At 36.2% G+C, this 10,759-nt stretch overlaps 1 protein-coding gene across 2 annotated transcripts; it reads right to left on the reverse strand.

The window, feature by feature from the left end:
* Positions 1-1,874: 1,874 nt before the first annotated feature.
* On the reverse strand, positions 1,875-4,732 carry LOC142609443 (uncharacterized). 2 transcript variants are annotated; one of them, XM_075781028.1, is made up of 4 exons: positions 4,499-4,732; positions 4,191-4,366; positions 2,994-3,192; positions 1,875-2,503 (listed from the first exon to the last, which is right to left on the reverse strand). In XM_075781028.1, exons 1-4 carry the CDS (start codon positions 4,575-4,577, stop codon positions 2,280-2,282), a joined length of 678 nt encoding a protein of 225 aa, XP_075637143.1. In that variant the 5' UTR covers positions 4,578-4,732; the 3' UTR covers positions 1,875-2,279. The 2 variants fall into 2 exon arrangements, with proteins under 2 accessions (XP_075637143.1, XP_075637144.1); XM_075781029.1 differs by having other exon boundaries at positions 1,875-2,473; positions 4,499-4,718.
* Positions 4,733-10,759: the final 6,027 nt, after the last annotated feature.

A 10,759-nucleotide genomic window follows, 5' to 3' on the forward strand; every position in this document is an offset into this window, starting at 1 on the left:
ATTTAGAACTAACGAGTAACTGCATCACAAATAATCATTCAAAGTTAAAGCATATCTCAATATCACAAATAATCAATCACAATATGTCAAAGAAAATAAATCACAACAACTAATAAGTTTATATACCTAGAGTTTGAAGGGTATATTGGTAAAATATCATTTAATTAAACGGCCGACGGCCAAACAAGGTTATGTGTTCAACCCTAACCCAACCCATTTATTAAACGGGTTAGTCGTGTCAACCCGAATATGACACGAACCCGTTAAGCCTCAACCCATAACCTGCTAATTTCGTGTCGTGTCGTGTCGGGTTCGCGGGTCGTGTCAAATTTTGCCACCCCTATCTAATCCAATGACAGGAACACATGCGTGGTGTGTAAATTTTGAGTAGGACTTTAATAGGGGTATCCAAGAAGGATTGTGACCGAAAGCGTGAAACTTTTCTGAACAAGTGGATGATGCTATTTTCATCTCAATGACGTAATGAAAGAAATTGCATACGATGCTCTGGCAACCCACTTTGTGATGTCCATCTCTATAGCTGCTTTCTTATCCAAAAAAAATCCAATCAAACTCTCTACGTAGGCAAACGAATTATTGGTCATTTGTGAGAGAGAATTCAATTCATATATTAGAATAGAATCTCTCATCAATGGGTTGTGCTAGATTGTGCCGCATAAACTTTTTCACAGTATATAACTGACGTCCCTTCCTAACTATAGAACACTTTCTAATTCAGAAAAGAAAAGAAAAAACATTTCAATTCTAGTTGCAAAGAGTGACCATATAACTGAGTTTGAAGAGTTAGAACGCAATAACTAGCTCTGTATAGGAGATGTATGAGCCGGAACCCATTCACAATCCTCCAACTCTATTTGGTGATAGTTCTAGTATTGCCAGCAATGATGAAGATCTCTATTCCTGTCCTGTTTTCAACCCCAAATTTTCTTTTGAAGAGGGAATATTTCATGGTTTCATCTCTTCACTGTGTGGAACAGAAGAGGATAATTTCATAAGCGGACCTTGGAATGAGAATGGACTAATAGAGGATTCTTATGAGGAAGAACAGCTGGCTTACGGCGACAATTGGAACTGGTCAAGTTGTTTCAGTGATTGGCAGCGAGATAATTTCTACTCCCTCGAAGATGGTACTCAGGACATTGGATGTGGGAGCAGTTTGGGGAAGATGGAAGACTTCTCTCTTGGTGAAGAACATGATACTTATTTCAGTTATCCTGAAGACACGGCTAACCAGTTTGTTAGTGATTATAATCCTTGGTGTGCATATGGAGGAGAGGAAGATTCACATGATTATGGTAGGCAACATCCCAGAACAACATATGGCTACAATCTGGATGACTTGGGACTTTGTGAGGGCATTTTTGGCTACTGGCCTTGCCTGTTTAGGGAAAAATCAAGAATTACCTGGTCAGTAGAACACTACTGAGCAGAGATAAAGCAAATAAGTGGAAGAGGACACAATTAGCACAAAAGATCTTTCTTTCTATCTTCTTCTTTTGGTAGAATTTATGAATCTCAGGTAGATTTGAGTGCAAGAATCCTACAAAACACAGTAAACATAGTTGTAGTTACTGCAAACAATGCCCAATCATGCTATGCTGGACCTTGTTTAATTCATGGATGTTTTCTCTAAGTTGATTTAGTTACGCATCATTGGTCCTCTTTGCCTTCTACTTCTGTCATTCCTCTGTATTTTCTATTATAATTCATGTTACTAGCTTGAAAATTCCAGTATTTGTATCAATAACATATGGAATGAAGTCAATTTGAGAGAGGGAAAAGAGAAATTAAAAAAAAATTGTTGCATCAAAGTTAAATTGACAGTCATCCCATTTTCTATTATGCACCCACCAGAGTTCAATTTATTCTGTTTTTTATTAGGTAGAAACAATGTATATGATCTTACAACTGCTGATTCAAGATGTTCAGAATGCACCTTGAAATTCTCATTATGTACATGCCAGCAATTAGTTACACTCCCTGTATGGGCTGAGGCAGGCATCCCTTGACCTGTTTTGATAAACTCATGCATCTGTTGGCATGGTTACGAGAGATCATAACACCCACCAACAGTTTGAAGGATACAAGGTTGCCCAAGACATATTTGGAAGACACAATGGCACAGATCTCCCAGTTAAAGTAACATTTTTTCTCAGCACTGCTAGATTGCACTCAAAAGTCCACAATTTTTGTTTCCTGTTACAAAATTTATATGAGATAAACTTTCTGTACAAAAGGTAACCAAGTTTTATCCCTCATCATAATACATTGCCAAGGCCCAGTTCATCCTCGAGGTCATCCCCATCTTCAAATAACTTCAGAAACCGAGCCTGATCTTGTTCCCTCTTCTTCTTTTGCCAGTATTTATATGCAGTCACCACTCCGAGAATGAATACAGTTGAAACCACAACGCTGATCAATATGATTAGAGCAGCATGCATTCGCTTTTCCCCTACATGAGAGTCAGATGCAGAATTGGAAACTACAAAAAATGGGGTTACCAAAGTTGTAATTATTATTTGGACTAGAATATAATGTATTGTGATTTTATCAATGGACATTGCATGCAGACAAGTGCTTATGCAAACAGATATAAAAATGACAAGTCTTGGTTATAATGAAAAAGTTACATCCACTAAAGCAGAAAATTACAACATGATTGACGGGGTCCTATCCTTAAATCCACAAACCCTTCAATTGTAATGCCTGGTATCCATAGTCATTTAAGCCACATAATGGCACCCAGAGGAACTTATCTGGATGTACATTACGAGGCAGAAAAGTCTCTTCTAGAATGAAGTCACTACTCATTTAAAAAGAGCCCCCGCGCCCAGGCGGGAGAGCGGGGATGGAGGACAGAAATGGATGGTGCTATGGAATGTACAAACGCACCAAAACTCTTGAACTAAACGATAATATAGAATAAAATGCAGTGAAAGGGCCTTCAAAGTAAGAAAGTAAGAAGCACTCACGTTTTGCAAAAGGAATGCACTCTGAGCACAAAAAAGTAGCACTAAATTCCTTCTCCATGACTCGGATATATTTCCCATCAGGAAGTGTAAAATCACTAGGACAAAACTCCCACTCTTCAAACACGTCATCTGATTTAAATCTATCCTCCTCATAAAATCCACATCGCTTGCATTTTTCACTTGAAAATACTGTCAGAGGCTGAAAACATAAAGAATGTAATTTCATTAGCAGTTCTAAAGAATGTCACACTTGGTCTCCCAACAGGAATTTATGATTCAAAGAAGTATTAGTTAAGAAAGCTAACGTTCCAAAACTCCAATTACCAAGAAATACTTAATCACTCAAAGAACACACTAGCATGAAGTTGACATATGCAGATACATTTTCATGTGTTTTATCACTATTTTCTTTTAATAGGTGAGTTACACATGCATTCCGGTGGGGTTTGAACTCACGACCTCACTCTCCACCTTGCTCTTACAAGGAAAAGAGGTGTCATTTAAGCTAGAGCTCATTGGCATCAATATTAATAGCGAACAGAAATTTCACAGAAAAATACTACATTTTGAGTAGATTCGAGCTGTCCTAAGTTTGGATGAAATTTACACACAAAAAGAGACAGCTACAAACCAATTCTAAATATAATTCCATTAAATTGTAATGCAATAGCTCCTAGACAAGTAAAATTAACTAGGTTCCGTTCGCTATGTAATTTCCTACATCCACAACCAAAATATCTAATAGCTTTAACATTGCAGGGTCATACCTTAATTATGTGCAAATAGAAGAGATACAACAAGATGTTGGAAACTAAAAACATCATCATTCATGTTTTTATTTTTAAATGTAGGAAACCTTTCTAAAGAAGAATCTTTTGGACTTGCCTCTAACCAGTAAAACCTACGCGCAACTGACCCACCTGCGAGAACTAGATTCATGTTTAAAAGAAACACAATTGAAATCTTAGAAAGGCATTCTAAGACAACACATTTGATAATATTGTTTTAGTAATGTTATTTGTATTTTTTGGAAATATGTGCGAGTGAAAAAGTGTGAAAATATATGTAATGTTGTTTAAAAACTGAAAATAGTGGCTCAAAATCACGTACCAAAGGGCCCATAATGTCTTAAGGAACAGCTTAACGACAAAACATGTTCGAATTTTCTCAAAAAAAAAAAGAAGTTTGATCACGAACCTGCCAAGACTCTTGGCCCTTGAAATTATACAAGACATGGGCTTCCTTCACATCCGGCAACACCGTCATGTTCTCGTCTTTACACTTGAAATAAACCGTTGGTTTTGACTTTAACCACTCGTGGGTTTTGTTTATCTCAATCGATCTCAATGTAACATCCGCCGACAACACCAATCCTTCCCCCCCAAAACGACACCGTCAGTCACCACCAAACACACACATTTTAGAATCATTTTTACACAACAAAACAATCTGATCTGAAACCAAAACAAAGAAAGAAAAAAAAAAGACCCATATTGATTGTTTACCTGGAAAACAGCCGAGGAAGACTGAGAAGAAGAGAAACGCAGAACAAACCCCAGAATTCAACAAATACCGAATCGACATAGCGAGATTAGTTTGGTATGAAACTAAAAATAATTCTTAGAATCTTCGAAAAGCAACCTCGGATTGATCGAATGATGCTGACAATTTTTGGTTTGGTGGGTATGGTATGGCGGTTTGGAGAGTTTTGGTTTTTTGCGTGGGAGAGAGGTTTTGGGAATTCGTTGAGCTGTGACTAGTGCTGAGCAAAGTGGGAGCTGACCGGTTCGCATTGCGCGTTGTTGCTTGCACTGTGGGCTGCGTCTATGTTACGCGGGGATGCTTCGTGCAAGCTCGGTGATTTTGCCACGTCGGTTAGATTGATACGAGTGGTTGCGTGGCTTGATCTTGATGGTCTTCTGGACGAGTGGAGAAAGAGAAGTTGCCACCTCTGTGGCCTGGCCCGGTCCGGTTTGCCACTAGACCGACTGGGTTAGTAAGCTAGGATTTGGGATCATTTGAATTGTGTAATCAATGGATGAGAGGAGTTAACACTCGCTAGGTTTGGATTAATGACAACCAGGTTCAAGACATTTAGAAACTGATCAATTTGGTCTCTAATTACCATTAGAGAGATAAGAAAAATGAGTAACAGTTTAGGAACCAAATTGGTTAGTCTTGAAATGTTTTGAACCTGGTTGACATTAGCCAAAATTTTAAGGGTATTAACTGAAGAGGAGTAAAAATGTAGGTGACAGATAGTTTTAGCTGAATGCGACGACATAAGGCCGGCAGGTCAATAGTTGACGGATCCAAGATGCACGGACACACAGTGGACGGATGTAAACGACACGTGGCAGTCATCTGTTTTGATTTAGTTCCAATGATTCCTAAATGAAATTAAATTGCGCCTCAAGATTAACTATAAAGAATCCCAATATGAGAAGAATTCTAATGAGTAATGGATTCTGTAATATACGCTCATCAAAGAGGATCTTCCCTAGAAGGAAACATATGTGGTGCGCAAGAAACGGAGGCTAACTCTACTATAAAAACCCATGAACCCTTGAAATACGAGGTACACATAATTCACTCAACTTTGGCACTCTAGGGTTGCGAAAAGTTTTAACTTGACTTTCGGAGGGTTTTTGGCCGGCACCACACTGGTGCTCTTTGTTAGGTCTTTTCTTTTTGTTGTACAGATATCGTTTCAACCTTGTGAGGACTGTGTGGCTTACTGGTGGTTTTTCGTCCTCATCATTAACGGTATTTTACCTTAATTATAAAGATATTTCTTAAATTGTCAGATGCAGCATTACATTCATAAAGATATTTGAAATTGACTACAAGATGTACATGGCAATCATGTAAATGCCTCCCCTCTTCTTCTTTTTCTTCTCTTTTTTGTTCCATTTTGTTTCATTCTAAATTTCCAAAAAGTTTTTCTACAAATTATTTTAGAGTTATTTTCCTTCAATCTATTATATGATAATTGAAGAAATCATTCATGTTTAGTTTCAGTTATATAACTATTTTAACAAGTCGTATGACTAAGTTTTTATAAATTGTCATGTAGTAAGGTGAAGAAAATAGTTTAAACTAGTTTAATTTCACTTAAATTTTAAAGTTTATTATTGTTTCATTTAAGAATTATTTTATACGAAAATATTATAATAATAATAAATAGTTTCTTGCTTTCTCTTTTATATAAAAATATTGATTGTTTTTTTACGTTATCCCAAAAAGCCGACGTTCCCCCCCCCCCAATACACTAATTTTACTTGCAAAATAAATATTAAATTTTATTTTAAATTACTATGCACTTTTGGTAATAAAATTTTAGTTAGAGTGAAATTTTAAATTTATTGAAACTTTGGATAATAGACTTATACTTAAACGATTATAACAATAAATGACTTTTTTCTCAAAAAGAAATTCAATAATTCATTTGAGAGAGAGAGAGAGAGAGAGTGTGTGTGTGTGTGTGTGCGCGCGCGTGTGTGTGCACGTGCTTGTCATGTTTTTACTAGATTTACTTGTGTTACAAGTATTTCATCTCTACACTTGAATCTTTGATTGTGTTTATAGAGTTGATTTGATTTCTATGATCTCTCTCTCTCTCTCTCTCTCTCTCTCATTGTTGTAGTGTCTCTAACCTGTTCTAATAGTAAAGTTATGGGCCTATTTGGATTGAGCATCATCCATAACTCATAACTCATTATTCAATTGTCATAACTCAAACTCAATTTACATAACTCATTTCTCTAACTCTAATTTTTCATTCACTCAAACTAAAACTTGTTTGGCTTCATATCTTAGTCTCTAGAACTCAATTTTGTACAAAGTGGTGGGACCCAATTACTATGTTGGGTCAGAACGGCAGTTGCCTTCGCGTGCGCCTTCTTTTTCTTCCTTCTCTTTCATTTCTTCATTTCTTACTTTCTTTCTTTCCAATTTCATACAAATTTTCCAAAGAAAACTCAAACTTGCCATCAAAACAAAGAAACCCACCAACAATGTCTAAAATAAATAAATAAATAAGTAACCACCATCAAAGAAACCCAAAAAAGCTCTAGCCTCCTCCCACAATTCGTACCAACCCCATCAAACTCACTTCCTCACAAACACTAAAAGCTTAGAGCAACCAACTCACTGTTTTCATTAGCTTCATCCATGGCCCCAAATCTAAAAATATAGAACATGCATAAACCCCACATGCACAAACCCAATTTTGTACATTTGCGGATGAACCCCAAAACCCAAAACAAAAATATTTTCTTTAGAAACATCAAACACAAATCAAATTCCATTTTGAAACAAACCCCAAAACCCAAAAAAAAAAATTCTTTAGAAACATCAAACCCAAATTAAACTCCATTTTTCAAAAACCAAACCAAAATCAAACCTAGATCTTGATCTTTTTCTTTCGGCCCACTATTGGTGAGTGGTGGCAATGGTGGGCAGATGTGGGAAGCTTTGGAGGGTCAGTGGGTAGCTGTGGTGTATGCATTTGAAGAGAAGAAAAAAAAAAAGATGAGAATGGAGAGTTTGAAGAGCACTGGTAATAGAGGAGATATGAGAAAAGATCCGTTGGAGAGAGTAAATGCCAATCTAACATGATGTGGACAACACAAAGAAGTGGGTCTCATATAAAAATGACACCCTAACTCAATTCTCATAATCTGAAAACAACCAAAAGTTGTTTTCAAATTTTATCACTCAAATTCAGTTTTTTTGAGTTTGAATGATAGAAATTGAGTTATAAAAACTTATCCAAACAACTTGAGTTCTAGTGGAACCCACAAATTTTGAGACATGGGTGATGGAAATTGAGTTTTGAGTTATGAAAATTACTAAACCAAATACCCTCTTAGTTTCTTGCCTTAATTTTAATAGGGGAAGTAGTAAAGTAAAGTTTGGAGCATTGATTTGTTAATTAATGGGTAGCAATCTAGCAGAGCAATCCCATCAAAAAAAAAAAAATCTAGCAGAGCATTAATGGGTATGGTTGTGGTTGAATAATTAACAAAGTTGGGTAGGTTTTGTCTTTTAGTTTAGAGTATTTTATTATTATTATTTTTTTAATATCAAAGACAAAGACAATTGCATAATAAAATAAAAATGTCAACAATTAAAATAAAATGTCACATACACTACAATGCTTAAACTAATAAATTAATTAAGAACAAGTAAATATATGAATTTAGAGAATTATTTAGTGGCAAGCTTCGACAACAAGCTTGAACTCCTGGATCCATCCCTATGAATCGACAACTAAAGAGCAGTTGTTAATCCTCAATTAATCTGCAACATGTGTACTAAAGAATTGGTTATGTAGAAAGGAAAAACCTAGGGCAATCCAAAAATCTCTAGCAACAGGACAATCTCGTGGACAATTATTTGTATACCATATCTAAAATAGGACACTAAGTAGGCATGCTGAGTGCTCTTCATATGGCTGCACTATGTTACGAAACTCTCGAACTTTTGAAATTGACAAAGTATAAGGATACAACTTTTAAAAATTTTTGTTGAAGTAGTTAATTGTAACTTGTAAGTGGTAGAAAAAAAAAGTGGTGAATCTATGTGAAAGTAATTGTTTACCACTCGTAATTGATTACTTTAAATAATTGTAGTAAAAGTTATGTTCCTAAAAATAACCATATAAAATTACTTCAACTCTCCAAGTCTGCTGGTTTCTAAAGGCAACATCGATGCTAGGTTTTAATGAAGTCATTTTGGAGGTTTTCTTCAAGTCAAATTGACCATCAGTAAAGGAACGGTGGAACACCAAGTAACAAAAAGCAACACCAGGGTTGCTTTTATCTCTATCATCAGTTCAGTTGTCTTAGAAGGCAGAAGGAAAACCAATCATAGTTTCAATCATTCAATGAAACCACATCCTTGATTTTTAGTTCTTCCTCTCCTCTGTTGAGTGGGCCAGCAAACCACCGATCTATTTAAACTGAAAGTGTACTACAACTACACTAAAAATTAATTGATATCTTAATTTGATAATAAAAGTAATTATCATAGAGTTGATGTCATAGATTTAATTCTATCATATCTATAACTTTGAGCCTCTTTTGAACACATTTGCCCCTTTCTTCATAGCAAGCCAAGTTTTGGAGTCAGACCTAAAATTAAAACAATTGATTAAAGCTCTATCGTGAGTAAGAAACATTTTAGATAGGACATGCCCATAGGCCATAGTGCATCATTCTATAGGCATAGCTTGGTAGTTCTCGTATCACTTCACATGCTACTTGACATAAGTTGAATGGTTCGAGTAGTGGTGTTTTGACAAATATGTTGTACCCATGATGATAATCTCATCAAGACACAGATGATACATGTGGTTTTTACTCATTACTCTCACGTGTCATAAGATTGATGAGTTTACACCCGAGAACCCATTTTGTATTCCAAAAAAAAAATTCAATTTAACTTAGCAAATAAGGAAATATTCTTGGATTTAGCCGCATGTAATCCCCATGCATCATCGTTCCCAAACATTTCTATAATCTGGTTCAGTAGATTCTTTTGCCCAACATAAAGAGACTCCATAGTCTTATCTATCTATCTACTCCACTCTTTGGTCCATTGCAAGGCTCTGATAGACTGATACCACTGCACGGATGAAGGAATGCAATCTGATTTTTATGGTTACTCGGAAGAAACCACCTCCTCCAAATACTCAAGAATTTGTACCATAAAAAGGGCAAGTTCTTATATTCCTATAACCTCCTAAATACTTTGAATCTCTGATTACAACGTTATATTCCTACAAAGTAGGAAGTAGGAACGCGCCCAATCTAAACCGCTAAGAGACTCTGCACCTTAAATCCAAGAGAAAAACTCTCAGAACACATAATAAATAGTAACATAAATCAAATAACAAGCCTATTATAGTATTATGTCGTAACAGTAAACTAAAAATAACAAAACATCAACGTTTAACGGATACTTACACGTGATTAAAACTCGTACAACAAAACTAAAGGAAACCCTGACAGAAAATTAAATCAAATCATTAGAATTTAGAAATCAAAGAAAATATAAAGATGGTAAAGATTTGTTGAAAAAATGGGGTATTTTTAGAGGCTAAAATCAAAGTATAAATTAAGCATTTTTCATTCCTCTTCCCTCGGCCCTCTTGCCGCTGCTCGCGGATTTTTGAGAGCAGCCAAAAAATCAAAAGCAAGAACCTCAAAATCAGAAAATAAATCTAAAAAAGCAAGAAAAAAAAATGGGGCAAGTTCAAATCTTTCTTGCTATAATTCTCTCAATTTTCCTCCTCATTCTTGGCGCCTCGGCGCAACAACAAATAGAAAATACCCAACAAATTGATTTCATTGCACCGATCAAGAAACTCCGTGTGCATGGCTCTCCTGAAATTAATGTTCAATCAATAACAAAGCACCATGAATATGGCAATGCCCATCATGCATGGAAGAAAAAACGCCACTCGTTTTCGAAGCAATTTCTCAGTGCCCACAACAAGGTAAGGAAAATGTACGATGAGCCTCCATTGAAATGGAACAGGAAACTTGCCCGCTATGCTCGCCGCTGGGCCGCGAAGCGTGCCTTCGATTGCAGGATGGTCCATTCCTACGGTCCTTACGGAGAAAACCTTTTCTGGGCTAAGCATGATCACTGGACACCATCTGAGGCGGTGAAATCGTGGGTGGAAGAGAAAAAGTACTATGATCCAAGGAAAAAAGCGTGCGCTCAAGGACATATGTGTGGACATTACACGCAGGTTG

Source organism: Castanea sativa, chromosome 9 (assembly GCF_040712315.1).
Source record: "Castanea sativa cultivar Marrone di Chiusa Pesio chromosome 9, ASM4071231v1".
NCBI lineage: Eukaryota > Viridiplantae > Streptophyta > Magnoliopsida > Fagales > Fagaceae > Castanea > Castanea sativa.